Source organism: Citrus sinensis, chromosome 7, assembly GCF_022201045.2.
Source record: "Citrus sinensis cultivar Valencia sweet orange chromosome 7, DVS_A1.0, whole genome shotgun sequence".
NCBI classification, from domain to species: Eukaryota; Viridiplantae; Streptophyta; class Magnoliopsida; order Sapindales; family Rutaceae; genus Citrus; species Citrus sinensis.
The window spans coordinates 8,225,919-8,243,864 of NC_068562.1; the positions used below are offsets into that span (position 1 = coordinate 8,225,919).

General features: G+C 36.4%; 4 protein-coding genes across 4 annotated transcripts; all 4 read left to right on the top strand.

The window, feature by feature from the left end:
• The first annotated feature begins 278 nt into the window (after positions 1–278).
• LOC102617519 (uncharacterized) lies at positions 279–4,678 on the top strand. The gene is made up of 7 exons (XM_006465731.4): positions 279–551; positions 958–1,380; positions 1,481–1,533; positions 2,299–2,336; positions 2,518–2,836; positions 3,372–3,688; positions 3,815–4,678. The coding sequence occupies exons 1-7, from the start codon at positions 539–541 to the stop codon at positions 4,416–4,418; spliced, it is 1,767 nt and encodes a 588-aa protein (XP_006465794.2). The 5' UTR covers positions 279–538; the 3' UTR covers positions 4,419–4,678.
• A 392-nt stretch (positions 4,679–5,070) lies between these two features.
• Positions 5,071–7,811, top strand: LOC102617227 (O-fucosyltransferase 36-like). Its single transcript, XM_006465730.4, has 3 exons — positions 5,071–6,495; positions 6,605–6,854; positions 7,346–7,811. The coding sequence occupies exons 1-3, from the start codon at positions 5,231–5,233 to the stop codon at positions 7,520–7,522; spliced, it is 1,692 nt and encodes a 563-aa protein (XP_006465793.2). The 5' UTR covers positions 5,071–5,230; the 3' UTR covers positions 7,523–7,811.
• A 1,203-nt stretch (positions 7,812–9,014) lies between these two features.
• Positions 9,015–12,292, top strand: LOC102616917 (hypothetical protein). Its single transcript, XM_006465729.4, has 8 exons — positions 9,015–9,421; positions 9,503–9,567; positions 9,645–9,743; positions 10,183–10,230; positions 10,971–11,040; positions 11,324–11,395; positions 11,641–11,775; positions 11,943–12,292. The coding sequence occupies exons 1-8, from the start codon at positions 9,224–9,226 to the stop codon at positions 12,087–12,089; spliced, it is 834 nt and encodes a 277-aa protein (XP_006465792.2). The 5' UTR covers positions 9,015–9,223; the 3' UTR covers positions 12,090–12,292.
• A 1,921-nt stretch (positions 12,293–14,213) lies between these two features.
• Positions 14,214–17,825, top strand: LOC102616620 (26S proteasome regulatory subunit 7). The gene is made up of 10 exons (XM_006465728.3): positions 14,214–14,421; positions 14,742–14,823; positions 14,905–14,996; positions 15,082–15,159; positions 15,358–15,419; positions 15,836–15,980; positions 16,158–16,376; positions 16,471–16,652; positions 17,058–17,233; positions 17,420–17,825. The coding sequence occupies exons 1-10, from the start codon at positions 14,335–14,337 to the stop codon at positions 17,575–17,577; spliced, it is 1,281 nt and encodes a 426-aa protein (XP_006465791.1). The 5' UTR covers positions 14,214–14,334; the 3' UTR covers positions 17,578–17,825.
• The last annotated feature ends 121 nt before the right edge of the window (positions 17,826–17,946 follow it).

The window sequence follows — 17,946 nt, forward strand, 5'->3', positions numbered from 1 at the left end:
CGTCAGTTTTCGTTTTAATTTCCATCAATTGATCATGACAGCAACCAATTAGAGTGTAAGGATATTTCCAACTGTTCCAAGCATTGGCTTCTTCTGGGAGAGATTTAGTAGGGTGATGAAAAAAAATCCAAAATAAAAAACGATTAAGATGTGGGTCAACAATTGAATATTGATATTTTATAATCTGGGCCAATATTGAAGCCCAGCCCATCAAGATGAGAATAAACACTGGGCTTTGTTTCTGTGCTGAAACGTTCATTATCCAATATCCAGCTTTCCATAGATATATTTGAGAGCAGAGTATCTCTGTAGTTTCTGTGGCTCTGTCTCCCTCCCTCCCATTCCTCCAACACCCAACACAAAGTCACAAGCAAATCTGTGTATCTGGAATTCTTCTCTTGCGCTGTCGCTGTTATCTTTTCTCATTCACCGTTTTTGTCAATATCATTTTTGTATTATCATTCGTTGTTTCACTGAAACTAAGACTGCAAGTTGCTTTGTATTTGTATTTCTTGTTTACCTGAATGAGCTCCTATCCATGCCTTTATTAGGTACCTTCTCTCTTGTTCCATATCAACTTTTAGTTAATTTTTTTTTCTTTTTTGCTTTTTTCTCTTGCAGAGACTTTGAAATTGTCAACATGGGTTATGATTTTGATAGCTATATGTGAAGTAAATTAACCATTTTGGCTCTTTTGACTCACTAGTTGCTTAAAGGCATTGGTTGCATAAGATTCACATTTTTTTTTCTGTTTTCATTAATGGCTGAAGCAAAATATGCATGCCCTTTAGTTCTTAGGGTCTGTTTTTGAATTAATAGTATTATGAATTATTTCAGTGTTGGTTCTTTTGAATTGCTTGGTTTGACGAATTTCCTGTGTTTCTGTCATTGGGTTGATTTGATATTATGGTTTTAAGGCCGTAGGATTTAACTGGCTTGTCTGGAACTTGTTGACAGATATTGCTACTGGTCAGCCTTCCTTGCAAAACCATCTGGGTCCGCTAAGGGCACAAACCCTTACTCATGCTAAAGTTTTATCGTGTAAATTTACTTTGGGAGATGACAAGAGGTTATGCTTTGCGTCAAAGCCATTCCAATTCACGACTAAAACAAGTATTAATCTTGGACAAATTGAGACACGAAGAGGTAAACTCCTGATAACTGCAGTTGCTACCATTGAACCTGAGTGTCTCGTCCGTAAGGAAGATAGGGCAAAGGATGCAGTACTAGGTGTCGATGCAGGTCTTCCAGCAATGCAGTTTCAGTCATCTGATGGAGAAACTGAAGCATTGGATGAGAGAGAAAAGTTGAGACGGATGAGAATATCTAAAGCTAATAAAGGAAACACACCATGGAACAAAGGAAGGAAGCACAGTGCCGGTAAGTAAATGCTCATTACATTTAGTTTAACAGTTATCAATTAATTTTTTTTTTTTCATTTCCATGTAACATTCAGTGTTGGTAATCTGTTTGTGTTCAGAAACCCTTCAGCGCATCAAAGAGAGAACAAGGCTTGCCATGCAGAATCCTAAGGTGATGTCATGTAAGAATAATTTTAAGTTTTTCCTTTGTATGCCCTTAAAAATTATTAGAATAAAATCAACTAGACACCATTCAATGTTTAAGCCATGCCTTTTTTAATGCCCTATTTTGTAATTTGCTACTTAATTGATCCATGTTCAATGAATTTGCGAATTACCATCCATGTGAGGATGAAGGCTATTGGAGGAGCTCATGAAACTTAGGTCATTACTTTTAATTTAATGCTGCATCATTCTGGTAAAGTATACTAGTCAACACTGCATTTGCTGCTCTGAGATATTGCATTAGCTAGATAATCTGCCTGAATCACAGATTCTTATAGGTCCATAGCTTTTTAATTGCCAGTCTCAGCGGTACATAATATTGCTACCTGAACTTATTCGATATAGACATCCAAAGTTGATATTAATTGAGCTGACTACAAACTCAATATTCAATATAGAAGATTCTAAATAATTTATTACTTTGGTATGCCTCTGAGTTAAAATTAACAAGTTAACTTAAAAAGAAAGCTTTCCACATGTAGTGCTGTTGTGATTTTAGATGATTCTCTTGTCTTCATGGACCATTTTGGGCTCAAGTTTTTCTTTTAGCAATTTCAAGGGATAAAATATCAATGTCATGTAATTGTTATGTGGCATATAATGTAAATAATTGGATAAAACGGAACTGTGTTCTTGATTTCGTGATTTATCTTTGTAATTGATTCTGATTGCCTAAGTTTGTTTATTCTTACAATATAATTTTGCTATGCAGATCAGAATGAAATTAGTTAATCTGGGGCATGCTCAGAGGTAGGTAGTAATTACCATCTTTCTTACTACATTTGGAGTATGCTGATATAAGTTGGAAGTCTGCCTGTTCATGGGTTTCCAAAGAGTTCAATTTAAGTTGTGTGATTTTAAATTTTGATTTTGCACTTTTTCTTTATATCTTTGAACAAATATGCTCACTCTATTCTTAATGTTCTTACAGTGAAGAGACTAAGAAGAAAATTGGGATTGGGGTGCGTATGGGGTGGGAAAAACGCCGAGGAAAGCTGATGGTGCAGGAAAGTTGCTATTTCGAGTGGCAGAACTTGATCGCTGAAGCTGCTAGAAGGGGCCTTGCTGGTGAGGAAGAGTTGCAATGGTATTCTTATAACATCTTGGATGAACAGCTTAAGAAGGAGTGGTTGGAGAGTGTTGAACGGAGGAAAACAATGCCTAGGACAAAAGGTAGCAAGAGAGCTCCAAAGCCTGCTGAACAAAGAAAGAAGATTGCAGAAGCAATCGCTGCCAAATGGGCCGATCCTGTAAGTGCTTACAGTATTCAGAGCGTGCATTATCAATGTTTTTTTCACTCTGGGTAAATTTTTGGTGCATGTACCTTTGCAGCATAAGCACATTTCCAGCATGCAAGGGTTGACTTAATAACTAACTGTGAACACAATTTAAGAAAGCCTCAAATAGTAATTTCAAGGAATTCATCAAAAATCATTGAAGAATACAAAAGGGAACCTGTTCTTGTCAAACTTTATTTGGAAAACCTGGGATAAGTTGAAGGTGTCTATGAATATAACAATTATGTTGAATAGCCGTACTGAAGGAAAAATTTTCAGGATTCATTTGTCCACCGTCATCTTATCTGGTGAAAACAACACACTCACCCAAACATGGGATAGTTTCAAACATAATAAATATGACTTGCGCTCTCTAGAAGTCTTTCTTGAACCCAATTGAAAATACAGTTCATGCTGGCAAAAATTAATTACCATTTTTCATTTTTTTGACTGGGTAAACAGTTTTATTTTGAATATTCTTTCTTTTTTTTTTGCTTTCCTCTCCTAGGAATACCGTGAACGGGTTTGTGCTGGCCTGTCAAAATTTCATGGCGTACCAGTTGGAGTTGAAAGAAAGGCAAAGAGAAAGCCTAGAGCCATTACACAGTCCTCAAAACAAACGCCCAAAAAGAAAAAGGAAACTGATACGGACTTTTCTCCTAGGAATGAGCCTAACAAACAAATTGAGAAGTTCAAGTTGCGGAGAAGTAATAGGCCCTTATATAAGGATCCTTCTGCAGGTTCCAAGCTGGAGATGATAAAAAATATCAGAGCACAAAGATCAGCTACAGAATCTAAGAAAACTGAAGCCATTGAACGAGCAAGGTTTATTAATTGATCTGTGCCTGCGCTATTTTGTTGCCCAAATGCAAAGTTTTAACCTCTGAGTTTGAAGTTTCAGGGTTATTCTTTTCATCGTTAATGCTTATATCATATGACATCCTGCTGCAGGTTGTTAATTGCTGAAGCTGAGAAGGCTGCAAAGGCCCTCGGGGTTGCTGCAGTGAAGAGCCCTATTGCTCGAGCTTCCTTAATTGAAACCAGAAAGCTTATAGCTGAAGCAACTCAAACAATTGAATCCATAGAAACGGGGGAGATCACATCCAATAATGAAAATGATGGCTTTCCTTCTGCCATCTCAGCTGAATTAGTTAGTCAAGGAAAGAAGGAAACTGAAGAAACAGAAAATGGAGCTGTGGACCTGCCAGAACATGTAAGAGTAAATGGAAACCAAACACTAGCATGCGGTAAAGATGAGGATTTCAATTTTGCTAGTTTCACAATACCTGGTAAAATGAATGGTGAGGAAATTCTTTGTGCGAATTCAAATGGATATAGTTTGCAGACGCTGAATTTGGAGAGTCTAATGATGCAGTCTGATTCAGCAACTCATGTTGGCTATTTGGAACCAAATGGGACTAGTGAATACGAAAAGAATCCTCAGCCAAATGGATCAGAAGTTAAGAATATGGAAGTGGAGAAACTTTCTAAACCAGAAACTGTAACTAAAAAATGGGTGCGTGGGAGGCTCGTTGAAGTGACAGAAGGAGCTTGAAGTATTCCTGTTTATAAAACCCAATGAATTTCTGGGATGCTCAGTTTTCATCTCAGCTCTTTGGGCAGAGTGAACATGGGTGCAGCTATTTTGACCCCAGCAATCTTAGATCGTAGTATTTTTTATTCATGTAATTTATGTAATCGATAGAGCTCTTTAGCTAATACTGGCACACTTGCAGCGTTGTTATTGCTCGTAAGCATTGTTGTATCTATCACTAATTTCCTCATTCAATGTTAGACTAGCTACAGTTTCAAAAACTTGTGGGATGTCAAGAATTGCATCTTCTTAAATGATTTCACTTGCGCAAACTCGGTTTGACTTGTGAATGAAGTTCAGCCTGGGATTAGCAGAAGTCAAGACTCGTTTGTTTTAGAGTTTTCTGAGTAAAAGACATTTAACGGGTTTTTAAAATACAATTTGATAGCAAGGATCTATATAAAGTAAAACCAAAACTATGCCCTTCATTGTAATAATTTAAAAGATTAGGGATTCTGATGCTATTAACTACCGGGAATTTATCATTAATGGTTTGTCCAATACCAGCGATCCACGCGGGCGGTGAGAGTCGAGTCGGGCCAATTCCGAGTTCGGTAAGCAGCTAACGGGTCATTATCGAGTGGATCCACCGACCGACGTTCATTTTTCATTTATTTTTAATTTTTTAATTTTTCTTTTCTCCCACTCACTAACCAGTAAGTAGCCACCTCTTCAGATCTCCGATTCCAATCTCTAACCGACAACCACCGCAGAAAGAACATTACAAATATAGCCGTGCCGAATTGAAGCCCTCTCCCACAGATATCAACAAAATGGAGAGAGATTCATCGGACGACGACGACGATCGCGAGACTTTGATACATCAAAACGACACCAAACACGGCAACCACCGACTCCCAACCTCCGACAACAACGAAGACGAAGAACACAACCGACGCCATTCCACATTCCACATTGACGACTTCCCTAACGCCCCCCCAATCCGACGTCGTTTCACCTTCGACTTCAAAAAACTCAACAACAAAAGGTACCTCTTTGCTCTCTCCCTCCCTCTCTTAATCATCCTCCTTTACTTCTCCGTCAATCTACGTAGTCTCTTCTCTGGAAATTACGTCAACTTCAGATTTGACTCCCTCGCCGACCGCATGCGCGAGTCTGAGCTACGCGCCTTATCTTTGCTTAAACAGCAGCAATCGCACCTCCTCTCTTTATGGAACCAATCATTTGTTAATAACAGCTACGGCAACAACACTAATAATCCATTCTTCCAAGAAGCTAAGTCTGTGCTGCTTAATCAGATTTCATTGAATAGGCAAATCGAGCAGATTCTATTGTCGCCGCATAAAGTTTCGAACTTTACTCCGAACGACGCCGTTTGGGGCCTCGAAAGCTGTAGAAAGATTGATTCAATCATTCCAAACAAAAGAACAGTTGAATGGAAACCCAAATCGGATAAGTTCTTGTTTGCCATTTGTTTGTCTGGCCAAATGTCGAATCATTTGATTTGCTTAGAAAAGCATATGTTTTTAGCTGCTTTGTTGAATCGTGTGTTGGTGATTCCAAGTTCTAAGTTTGATTATCAGTACAGTAGAGTGTTAGATATTGAACATATTAATGATTGTTTGGGTAGAAAAGTAGTGGTGTCATTTGAAAATTTTATGGAAATGAAGAAGAATCATGCCCACATTGATAGGTTTCTATGTTATTTCGGGCTGCCTCAGCCATGTTTTGTTGATGATGAACATATAAAAAAGTTGAAGCAGTTGGGTATATCTATGGGGAAAACTGAAACCGTTTGGAAGAATGAGGATACAAGGAAGCCGAGTAAAAGAACTGTTCAAGATATTGAGGGAAAGTTTAAGACCGATGATGATGTCATTGCTGTTGGAGATTTGTTTTATGCTGATGTTGAACGTGATTGGGTTATGCAACCGGGTGGTCCTATTAATCACAGGTGTAAGACTTTGATTGAACCTAGTAGACTTATTATGGTTACCGCTCAGCGCTTTGTCCAGACCTTCTTGGGGAGTAATTTCATTGCTCTTCATTTCCGACGCCATGGTTTTTTGAAGTTCTGGTATGTTTTTTTTATTTTGTTTTTTCAAAATTTGTTCGCTGTAGTTTCTAGTTAACTGCTGAGAAAATGAAATGCAAGCTAAAATGTTGATTCTTGGTTATTTTGACAGCAATGCTAAAAAGCCTAGTTGCTTTTACCCTATCCCTCAAGCTGCGGATTGCATCACTCGGTTGGCTGAGAGGGCCAAGGCTCCAGTTATATATCTTTCCACAGATGCAGCGGAGAGTGAAACTAGTTTGCTGCAGTCACTAGTTGTGTTGAATGGCAAGACTATAGCACTTGTTAAGCGACCTCCTCGTAATTCAGCAGAAAAGTGGGATTCTTTATTGTATAGACATCATCTCGAGGATGACTCTCAGGTGAAACTATACTGCCAGACTTTCTCTAAGTGGCTTGGGTGTGGGGATTCTTACTGATTGAATTTACTTTCAATTCCTTTTTAATTATTTTTTAACTAATATTCCCAAAGTTGTATCTGGTCAAAAGAACACGCATTGAGTTTATTTTCCCTTGTATTTGTTCTACTGCAAAGGTATTCTTGAGGTGAGGATTGGCTTTGGTGGTTCCTCCCCTTGCCATCCTTTTTCTATGAAATAAGAGATGCATTGTAGGTTTATAATTTTCAGTTGAATGCTGAGCATTCATTTTTCCCGCTTGTGGATTAAGTCCAAGAAATCTTCTATGGGTTGGGCCATCTCTTTGAAAATTTACCGAATAATTTGATATTTGCAAATTGCAGTTATGTTAGTCCTCGAATGCCTCTTAATAAGTTTCTCAATTAATCTTTCACGAGTTTTTTTGGCTTGATTCACTTGTATTGACATGTATTCCTCGAATTTTTCAATTGAAGGTGGAAGCTATGCTTGATAAGACGATCTGTGCCATGTCTAATGTGTTTATTGGAGCTTCTGGATCTACTTTCACAGAGGATATCATGCGGCTACGGAAGGACTGGGGATCAACCTCCTTGTGTGATGAGTACCTTTGCCAAGGTGAAGAGCCGAACTTTATAGCAGAGGATGAATAAAGATACAGATTTTCACCATCTGCATCTTAGTTCAAAGGGCAGAGGAATTTGTAACATGAACTGTTGTAGTGTATGATAATAGGTTGGTAGTCTTAAATTTTGTTTCACTTATTTTATTGTATGATAATGTCATATAGAGTGTCACTTCTATTTTTTAGATTATTTCATTTGTCAGCCAGTGTTTAGAGAATGGTTCTTGCGTCACACACTTGTTACTTGTGAATTTGGTCTCTTACTCAACACATTATTTTGTATCTCTTGGAAATAATATCTCTGTATTTTGGCTTTCCACCCATGATTATTGATGCAGCAAATGTAGAAGACTTGGCTGGTTTCTTTTTCAAATTTTTTTTTTCGTCTGTAAGAATTTGAGAAGGATCTAATTTGTTACACGTGTAAAATATGAATTAGAACATTTCACCACTTTTGCTGGACATCAATTTGCAGACCGGTGGGCTAGCGGGGATGATAATATCTTGGATGCTTCCACTAATCATTATTAGCAGATTCTTATTGACTATTTGCAGAATATATTAAAATAGTTAAATTGTTTAGTAAATATTTAATTTATTAAATAATTTTTTCTTAGAATTAACAGAATTATCTGTTAAAAATTACAATAAATTTTATGCATGCCTATAACAGCTTCACATAACACTCAACAGAAAATCCCTGATGTGTAGCCTCCCTCGAACTTGTTATTTTTTGTAAATCAAATAACTTACATCACTAGTTAACACTTAATTATTATTTCAACTAAATGACTTGTAGTCCGCAGGTGCTACTGAATGAGTGGGAATTGCTGAATCATAATCTAAATATGCCACATGACTCAGCTGAGTCAGCTCACACTCAACAGTCAGTAGATGTAAGCTAATAAGCCCTCTCTAATTTTTTTAGGGAAATGTGATACCGGTTGATACAATTATTAGGCGGTTTTATAATTTTTTCCACTGGAGAGCCCAACGTTAATACCTCACCTAGATATAAATGAAAAATAAAAAAATAATGTTAAATAAAAAAAAAGTAATGTTAAAGATTTTAATATTTAAATAGTTATCAATGGGCCTTTAGTCCAATGAGAGATGTATATCAAAATTATATCAGATGTATATTAAAATTATATCAGATTGTAAGTGTTTTAGTTATACGATTATAAATATTGTAAGTGTAATGTCTGATGTAATATCAGTAATAATTTATGTATATCAAAACTATATCAGAACTCTAAAAAAAAATATTTAAGTAGTTTGAATATTCATATTTTTTATGGTACATTAATAAATAAGTGATACATAACAAAATCCTATCTCAAGCTTTATTACATAACAAAATCCTATCCCAAGCTTTATTTGATTTAGGCAAATCTCAGGAGTAGTTTGTATGATAATTCAAATTTTAGAGTAATCCATTAAAGTATTAGTAACTTTTTTTTTCCTTTTTTACCCCTTGGTGGAGTGGAGTTTAGGTAAGATTTTAAGGAGGGTTTACAGTAATACAGTTTACTAGTGGGAGAATATGGTGTCTCAATTTTGTTAAGGCCGCCGCTTCAGGCTCTTCCTTTCCCATTTACTTTCCTTCATTTGTCAAAAGATCATTGTCATTTCGTTTCAGAATATCCGCACAAATAAAAAAGCATAAACGAAAAACTGGAACATATAAAAAGAATTTTAAAAGAGTGCAAGAAAATACGGGAAAGTGATGAGAGCGAGATTGGTTGTGTTCCCAGTTAAAGGCAGAAACTGGTGCTTTAGCAGATCCATAGACCCATTATCACCTGAAACGGCGTCGTCCTGTAACACTCCGACAACTCTCAAACAACTATGGCACAAACTCACTTCTTCCGAGCAACACAACTCCAACAATGTCGAACTTGTCGTAGATTTCGTTTCTCATAAGGTTTCTATCTGAAAGTTTTAATCTTCGTTTCTTATTTTGTACATTTCATTCAAATGCTCATCTGGGTTTGTTTCTTAATAGATGAATAACGCGTGGATTGGCCTGGAGAAGGCGCCTCAGGGGTCAATGAAGAATAAGATTCATGGGTATTTTCCGAAGTTCTTTTTTTATCTTTTTTTTTTTTGGTTGGTGGTGTTTGTAATTGGGGTTGTTGTTGCTGTAGATTGGGATTGAAGTTATTGTCAGGGGTAAAGCCGTCTGAGATGTTCTTGAAATCCATATCCAAGGAGGTTTCGCAAGTCGAAGTTACTTACCCTTCAAGGTCCTTTCTCTGTTTTAACTTCTTTAGTGTGAAAATGAGGTTCATAAATGAGATGAAAGTATTCAATCTAAGAGGCTCAGTTGTAGCATTAGTTGTTAGCATGTTGTAATTATAAGGTTTATTATTATATTATTGTTTTCTCTTATCATATTTCTGTCAACTATGCTCTTTTATATTCCTGCTCAGACATCAATCATTTAGCTGAATATATCATGGTAATCCTGTTATCTTTCTCCTGGTTAGGACAATGCTATTCTCTTATAATTTTGATTGTATTCAGCTGATGCATTCATCCTTATTCCAATAGGATGGCATATTTGCCACACAGCTACTTTCTCTAAGAAGGGATGTGAATGAAGAATGTGATCTAGGATTAGAATTCTAATTGTTTTCTAAGTTCCTTTTTGTGTCTTCATATTAATTTTTCATAATATCACAGTTTAAATGCCCGCCTGGTTCGCCGAAGGTTACGACATATTGCCATGAGGTAATCTTTTCCCCCTTTTTTTAAACTTTGTCATATTGTCAATAATTAGAGGGTATTACAATTCTATATTCTGCTGTGGCCTCAAATGCCCAAAATATCTTAATGATGCCTAAATCCTTCAACATTTTAAAAAAGTTGTTCTCTAGGCTATGTTTGATAGTTTTTGAACTTTCTCAATAGATTGTGCATCTTTTGGACAGAAATAATTTAATTTTGAATAAGTAGGACAAAAGAATGTAGTATCTGATGCATAACTGAAGTACTGAACATTACTGAGAGAAATGTTTCGGAGAGCACATGTGTCCTTTATGGGATTGACATAAAGAATAGAAATTCAGATGAATATGGTAATTAGAAAGTGCAAAGCTTTAGGTTTTAACAATGAAATCAAGACCCTTGTCAGTAAAGATTTCTTTTACCTAATTGATATCTTTACAACTAGAAGCATGTAGTTTTACTTCTTGAAGCTAAGAGCTTTGAAGTTCTATGTGTTGATTGCTCCTTAAGGCGTGGCTGAGTGGTTTTCGAGCAGTTTTATTTGGCTGGCCAGCTGGGTTTGAATCTCGGGGGATGTAAGGGGCTAAAAAAATGAATTTGGGCTTTGCCCCATACCTTACCATCTAAAATTGGGAAAAAAAAAAGGTTCTAGGTATTGATTATTTAGACTATGTCAGCTTTATTTAAATCAGCAATATCTATCTCAGACTCGGTGCTTTCTCATTATGCTTTCTCATTATCAGGGGTACCATTCTCCACAACAAATACTTATACGGTTCTGTTTCTTTGCTTCCATTGACATTTGTGTTTTCTGTAAGTATATGTTAGTTTCAGATTTTATACAATTAATTCTGTTTACATACTGGATTTGAATTTAAATTTTGATTATAACTAAGTGATATTACACAAGATTTTGGGATCATATCACTGTGAAAACAGATTAGGGCAATGGTGTGAAATATGTTTCCTTAAAAAAAAAAAAAAAAAAAGTGGAGGGAATGAAAGGAATGAAGCTATATTTTTTAATTTCACACAACCTTATTGTGCATATTATTAATGCTTTGTCTACTACATCCTTGTTATCTTTGGTATATAGGTTTTGCCTCTGCCCAACGTACCATTCTTTTGGATCTTGTATCGTACTTACTCACATTGGCGAGCTCTCCAGGTGTGGTTGACATTCTGAACACAACTAAAACTTTGGGTTAACTTGCAAAGATGAGTCTCGAAGTTAGATGTATTTATCTTCTACTGTATAACAAATATGTAGCTCCCTACTGGCTTCTGCATAAGATGATGACATTTATTCATTATTTATTCACTTTGATATGGGGTCCCACTCCTTTTATGCGTTGCATGAATCCAGTTCTCTTATCTACTCTTTTCCCTTAGATAATTACTTTACTATTGCAGGGAAGTGAGAAGCTCCTTCAGTTAGTCTCAAATGATTCACATACCCAGAACTTTGGTTTTTCTAATGTGAAGGGGAGTGAAGCTGAGCATAATAACTCTGAGTATGAAACCAGCAATTTGCAAGGTGTTCCATCGGTAAGTGCTTTTGTGCTTGTGGAAATTTACATAACAAATTGTATGTCTCAAAAATCACTCTGTTTAAGGGCACAGTGTGTATTACTTCTGGCTGCTAGCTAGGCATGGCTCTCTGTCTTTTCTTACAATTGCAGGTTTTTTAACTTTTTTATTTTTTTTATCAATAGATCCTGGTCCCATCTGGAGAACTCGAGGAGCTTATTCACAGTGGAGGCAAAACTGATGATGGTCTCAGTAAATGTGCTATTTTAAACATCTGCACAATCTATAAGTTGAGCCCTATTGATGTTTTAAAGTATAGGAATTCAATGTAGTCGAATTTATTTTGTATCTTCCATCTAGAATGCAACTTGTATAATTACTTAGCAGACATTCTGATGAAAATATTTTCTTTCTTCATTCTTTTTTGAAGTGTTCAATAACTAGGTATATGCTACTTTTTTTTTTTTTAATGTTTTTGTACTTGACACAGATCCTTCTTGGCAAGTATTACGGTCAGAATCATTGTTTTTCGTTATTTATGAATCTTTACCAAACGTCAAGAATTTGTTTTTAGTGGGTGGATTTAGAACAATCTATTAATGATGGGAGTTATAAATCCTCATTTTTTCTTGTTCAGGAATTCTCTTATCAAATTGCTTTGAGTAATGAGTATTGTTGTCACGCGAATGAATTCTATTACAAGTACGACGCTATTTCAGATTCCAGAATCATTTGTTTTGCTTGTGCAGTCTAATACGAGAGGTCTGATCACTGAGGAGAGCATGCAACTTATCAAAAATTAACTTACCAGATGTTCAAACTTGATTCCTTTGATAAAAACTGGACAACGATTAATAGCAACTCACATGTTTTTGTTTTCCAACAAACAATCACTAATAGCAACAAAATAATCAACAAGCCTTAAGATGCGATGCTATGGCCAATGGGCTTGGCGGTCGGCACAACCTATTTTGAGTGCACCTTGTGTCCTTGAATGCATGGGCTCCAATCTAGCAACGTTGAAACTCAATTCTCCTCTCAATAAAAACGGAGTAAAATTATAGAATATATATTCGGGTTGTGCCATAGGGATAATCTCTTGAGTGCATGGGTTTAAATCCCAATAATGGTTAGAACTCAATTCTCCTCCCAATAAAATCAGACAGGGGTAAAATTATAGAACATATATTTGGGTCGTGCCATAAGAATAATCCTGATTGATTCAAGGATAATCCCGATAGATTTTTAATTATAAATATCAATAGAATTATGATTTTAGTATATCAATGTATTAAAAAATGCTATGCTATGAATGTTGAAAGAGCTATGGAGATGCTAATTAAAAGTAGCGTCGATGAGAAAAAGACAGTGTAGAGAAAACACAACATCCTCCTGTACGGCTCTGAAGCATTGTCGAGTGAAACAATCTAAAATTTCCAGATAGAAAATCATAAATAAGTGCTAACTAAAAAGTAGTGTTGATGAGAAAAAAGATAGTGTAAAAAAAAAACACAACATCCTCCTACGGCTCTAAAACACTGCTTGGTAACACAATCCAAAATACCCAAATAGAGGACAAGAAATAAATCAAACCAGAGAGAATTGTTTCAACAGGAGATTGTAGATCACTGTGTCAATGGCCATGGCACAAAGGATTGCCCAAGTTGAGCCAATCTTAGTGCCATAACCATTGACATAGTTCAACAACCTCAAAAAAAATTCTTAGATTTTACTTTTGAGGACGGAGGACCAAGACCCTCTATTTTATTGTCAAGTGGCAATGTGGCATAAGTTTTATTTTTTTATTTTTTAAGGAAAAAAAAAGGAAACCAATTAGATAGCAGCAGTTGTTGAATCATGCGTGTTTGATTGATGAATGCCCCCAGCCATGCAGCCTGCCTGTGTGAACGAACAAAATGAAGAGGCATAAATAAAGTGCCCGTAGCAAATATCATTTTCAATGCGCCAATGTGTTCTTGAGCCAATGCGGATTTCAAATTAAGTCCTCTAGATCAACAAATTTTATAAAATCAATGTTAATTGGTTTTGATCATCACTGCTAATTAGAGTAACTAAAGTTTGGGCGGGATCGGGAATTGGATTGATCTTGCACTCAAGTCTGAAGGTGAAGCATAAAAACGTTTCTGCAGCGGGGAACCAGTAGGCAGTATTTATTCTATAAAACGCGGCGAATTCATTGTTTTCCCAAGAAACGGATAAGAAAACGCGTTTTTGCGTTTTTTCGGCGTCTTTTAGGCCCAATTCCAAATTAGTTAGTTTTTTTTCAGTTACGGGAGCCAAAAATTGGCTCAATCCCAAACCGTAGTAGGCCTGAACCCAATCCCAATTTGGGCCGCTCAGTATAAATCCGGCCCACGCATCTCTCCAACTCCCAAGCATAAGCGAAATAAAAATATATAAATGTAAATTATTATCTATGAAGGAATCCTTTTAATTTAATAAACATTATTACTCTATAAATATCAACCTACTAAGCCGAAAAATTTTTGCACTTTTATTTCTCCGCAAGCAATCTTAAATCTTCAGTCTTCCAAGCTAGCAAAGGAAAGCAAAGCCATGGCACCGGAGCCGGAAGATGAGATCAAGGACGAGAAAAACCCTAGGCCTCTCGATGAAGACGATATCGCTCTTCTCAAAACCTATGTACCGTCTATTTTCTTTCTAAGGCTTTTTTTTTTTTCTGTCTTTGATCTAGTTGTGAAATTAGCGTTTTTGTCTTCATTTGGAACTTGGAAGCTAATTATAGTAGATTTTGCTTGTGTTGGTGTTTTACTGCGATGGGGTTTCGGTAATTGGGTGTTAATTTTTGTGGGTTTGTTGAAAAGATTAAAGTTTGGACCTAATGAGATTGTTTTGAGTGCGGGGATGTAATGTAATTGATAAATTTGTACTTGGAATTAATATTTGATTATGGATTAGCTGAGGCTTTGTTTCTTAACGCGGAAGTTTGTATTTTTATGCAGGGTTTAGGACCTTATTCTACTAGCATTAAGAAAGCGGAGAAAGAAATAAAGGATATGGCCAAGAAGGTCAATGACCTGTGTGGTATGAAATTTATACTTGGTTGTTTGCTCTTTGTTGTTCTCATTATTGTTCTTTTGGGTTTACTGACTCTTTGTTGAATAGGTATCAAGGAGTCTGATACGGGATTAGCTGCACCTAGCCAGTGGGATCTTGTGTCGGATAAGCAGATGATGCAAGAGGAACAGCCGCTTCAGGTATTTTATTTTTGGAATAAGGTTTAAAATTACTTCTTCTTTTTTTTATGTGTTTCTTAATCATTAGCTTCTTTTGTCTGAGTAGGTAGCAAGATGCACCAAGATAATCAGTCCAAACTCTGAAGATGCCAAATATGTTATAAATGTTAAGCAGATTGCAAAGGTATACATTGTTTTCTATGGTGTTCTTTTCTCTTCTTATGGTGATTGTAGGTTTCTGTGTGAATCATATATTTTTCTTTCTGTTTTTCCATTTTGTTTTGGTTCAAGAATGAATATTTGCTAGTTCAAGAAACTATTTCTTCTGCTTCCGTTTATCGAAAAGCTGTTTTTTTTTGGTTTTTTGTACTGTCTTCTTCAGTTTGTTGTTGGGCTTGGTGATAAAGTTTCCCCAACGGATATAGAAGAGGGCATGCGTGTGGGGTAAGTTTCCTACTTTTCAATTAAGGTGGTTTTATAATTCTTGTGATGCGCATTTAGACAGTATGTTGTCTCAAATTAATTTCCCTTTACTCTTATGAGTCTTATTTTTATACAATTGGGCAAGGATGCCATATTACCATGAGTCATGTTGATATCAATATAAGTTCTAATGCCGAGTAAATGGTCATATCTTTTTCTAAGTGATATAGTATCTCAAGTCAATGTGTATGATAAAGTGGGAAAAGCAAATGCATGTGCTTTATTAGCTGTGAGATATGTCTGTAGATGCTGATTTTGTTTGGAGGTGGGAAGCAATTGAAATAATTGGGTATATGGTTTGCGGTTGTGAATAGCTTATTAACTGGATGGTGAAACTTTGTATATTTGATGGGTTTGCTATTCTGTTGTCATTGCAGGGTTGACAGAAATAAATATCAGATTCAAATTCCCTTGCCTCCAAAAATTGATCCAAGTGTGACCATGATGACCGTGGAAGAGAAGCCAGATGTTACATATAATGATGTTGGCGGATGCAAGGAGCAGATTGAAAAGATGCGAGAAGTTAGTATAGATGATTTTATTCTTGTTTATTACTCTTAGTCATTTTTCTCTCTGGTTATCCAATAAATATACATTACCTGAACAACATAAGTATATAATGAATGTATAATTGAGTAGAGAGATGATGTAACTTTAATGGCAAGTGGTACTTATATTAAGAAATTTGGTTTCGTCTAGGTTGTTGAGCTACCTATGCTTCATCCTGAGAAATTTGTAAAGCTTGGAATTGATCCTCCAAAGGGTGTTCTATGCTATGGTCCTCCTGGCACTGGTAAAACATTATTAGCCAGAGCTGTAGCTAACAGAACCGATGCTTGTTTTATTCGTGTGATTGGGAGTGAGCTTGTACAGAAATATGTTGGTGAGGGAGCTCGTATGGTTCGCGAACTATTTCAGGTTTGATGCTTTGATTGTATTTCGTAACTGTCCATGAACAATTATTCCTTTGCATGTTGCCTTATAATCTAACCATATAATGTTCCTGCTGCAGATGGCACGTTCAAAGAAGGCTTGTATTGTCTTCTTTGATGAAGTTGATGCTATAGGAGGTGCACGTTTTGATGATGGTGTTGGCGGGGACAACGAGGTTCAACGCACAATGCTTGAAATTGTGAATCAGCTTGATGGGTTTGATGCTCGTGGAAATATCAAAGTTCTAATGGCAACAAACAGGTGAAGGAGCTTCTGTTCATAGGACACTTGTTATGCATGAAGTTTGTACCTCATTTTCACTTGACGACCTCATCTTTTATCCTCTATGAAGTGCTTGTTGCTCCTCTTGAATTACATCCTCGACCTTGCAATATTCAATATAATATGACCCTTTTTGGTCTTCATGGATTGATTCACTATTTGCTGCCTTTCCACACTTATGGTACATACATAAGGACATAAATGTTTTGTGGGTCAGTGGATGAGAAAAGATGGCTGATGGGTCCTCAATTTTAGTGTTGGTTAGTGGTGGGAAAATGTGAAGTTGCACCATTTATTTATCATGGCATGATTCTTGATTTTGCATGTAGCGACAAGTTTTGTTTCACTCACAATGCTTATACGTCGTGTTGTTTTGTTTTCCAGGCCTGACACACTTGATCCGGCCCTGTTGCGTCCCGGACGATTAGATCGTAAGGTTGAGTTTGGCCTTCCTGATTTGGAGAGCCGGACACAGATATTTAAGATCCACACGCGAACAATGAACTGTGAAAGAGATATCCGCTTTGAGCTCTTGGCTAGGCTTTGCCCCAATTCCACCGGCAAGTTTCCCATTTCCAAAATTTTGTTGTGCTGTGTTTTTTAAAGGGATAGTCTCTGCTGGAAAATTGAATTTTGTATTGGTTTTTATTGATATGTTTGGGACCTCTTTAGCATTAATTAGTACATACTGACTTCCATTCATTTAGACATATTATGAGATTTCTGATACGGATTTGCTACTTCAGGAGCTGATATAAGGAGTGTATGCACAGAAGCTGGGATGTTTGCCATCCGGGCACGAAGAAAAACAGTGACAGAGAAAGACTTCCTCGATGCAGTGAACAAAGTCATCAAGGGATATCAAAAGTTCAGTGCAACGCCTAAATATATGGTCTACAATTGATTCCGATGTTTTTCTTTCTGGAGAGATGCTTGGACGCAATTGTTCCACCTTCTCAGAGGGTTATCCAAGATCATGAAGTTCCTTTGAGAGGCTGTCCCATCAATTTGATTCTCTGTTGTTTAAACTTGCTGTGTTTGCGTAACATTTGCCCTCTCAAGAACCATTTTGTATGATTTCATAATTACGTGGATTTTCCAATTTCTGTTAGAACATTCAATTAAATTATTTTATGAATATTTCTTTTCTAATGTTTTATCTTTTTCCCTTCCCTGACATTTCCTATTGTCATATAGGTATGGACATTGACCTCAATGATGTAACTTCTGGTATCTGTCACCTTTCTGTGTAGGTCTAGTGAGCATCTCATTT

Coding starts and splice junctions, on each gene's coding strand:
- LOC102617227 (XM_006465730.4), top strand. CDS start 5,231: ATGGAGAGAGATTCATCGGACGACGACGACGATCGCGAGACTTTGATA. Junction 6,496..6,604: donor CATGGTTTTTTGAAGTTCTG/GTATGTTTTTTT, acceptor TTATTTTGACAG/CAATGCTAAAAAGCCTAGTT. Junction 6,855..7,345: donor ATCTCGAGGATGACTCTCAG/GTGAAACTATAC, acceptor TTTCAATTGAAG/GTGGAAGCTATGCTTGATAA.
- LOC102616620 (XM_006465728.3), top strand. CDS start 14,335: ATGGCACCGGAGCCGGAAGATGAGATCAAGGACGAGAAAAACCCTAGG. Junction 16,377..16,470: donor TGGTTCGCGAACTATTTCAG/GTTTGATGCTTT, acceptor TTCCTGCTGCAG/ATGGCACGTTCAAAGAAGGC. Junction 17,234..17,419: donor GCTTTGCCCCAATTCCACCG/GCAAGTTTCCCA, acceptor TTGCTACTTCAG/GAGCTGATATAAGGAGTGTA.
- LOC102616917 (XM_006465729.4), top strand. CDS start 9,224: ATGAGAGCGAGATTGGTTGTGTTCCCAGTTAAAGGCAGAAACTGGTGC. Junction 9,422..9,502: donor TAGATTTCGTTTCTCATAAG/GTTTCTATCTGA, acceptor GTTTCTTAATAG/ATGAATAACGCGTGGATTGG. Junction 10,231..10,970: donor TTACGACATATTGCCATGAG/GTAATCTTTTCC, acceptor TCTCATTATCAG/GGGTACCATTCTCCACAACA.
- LOC102617519 (XM_006465731.4), top strand. Junction 1,381..1,480: donor AGGAAGGAAGCACAGTGCCG/GTAAGTAAATGC, acceptor GTTTGTGTTCAG/AAACCCTTCAGCGCATCAAA. Junction 2,837..3,371: donor CTGCCAAATGGGCCGATCCT/GTAAGTGCTTAC, acceptor TTCCTCTCCTAG/GAATACCGTGAACGGGTTTG.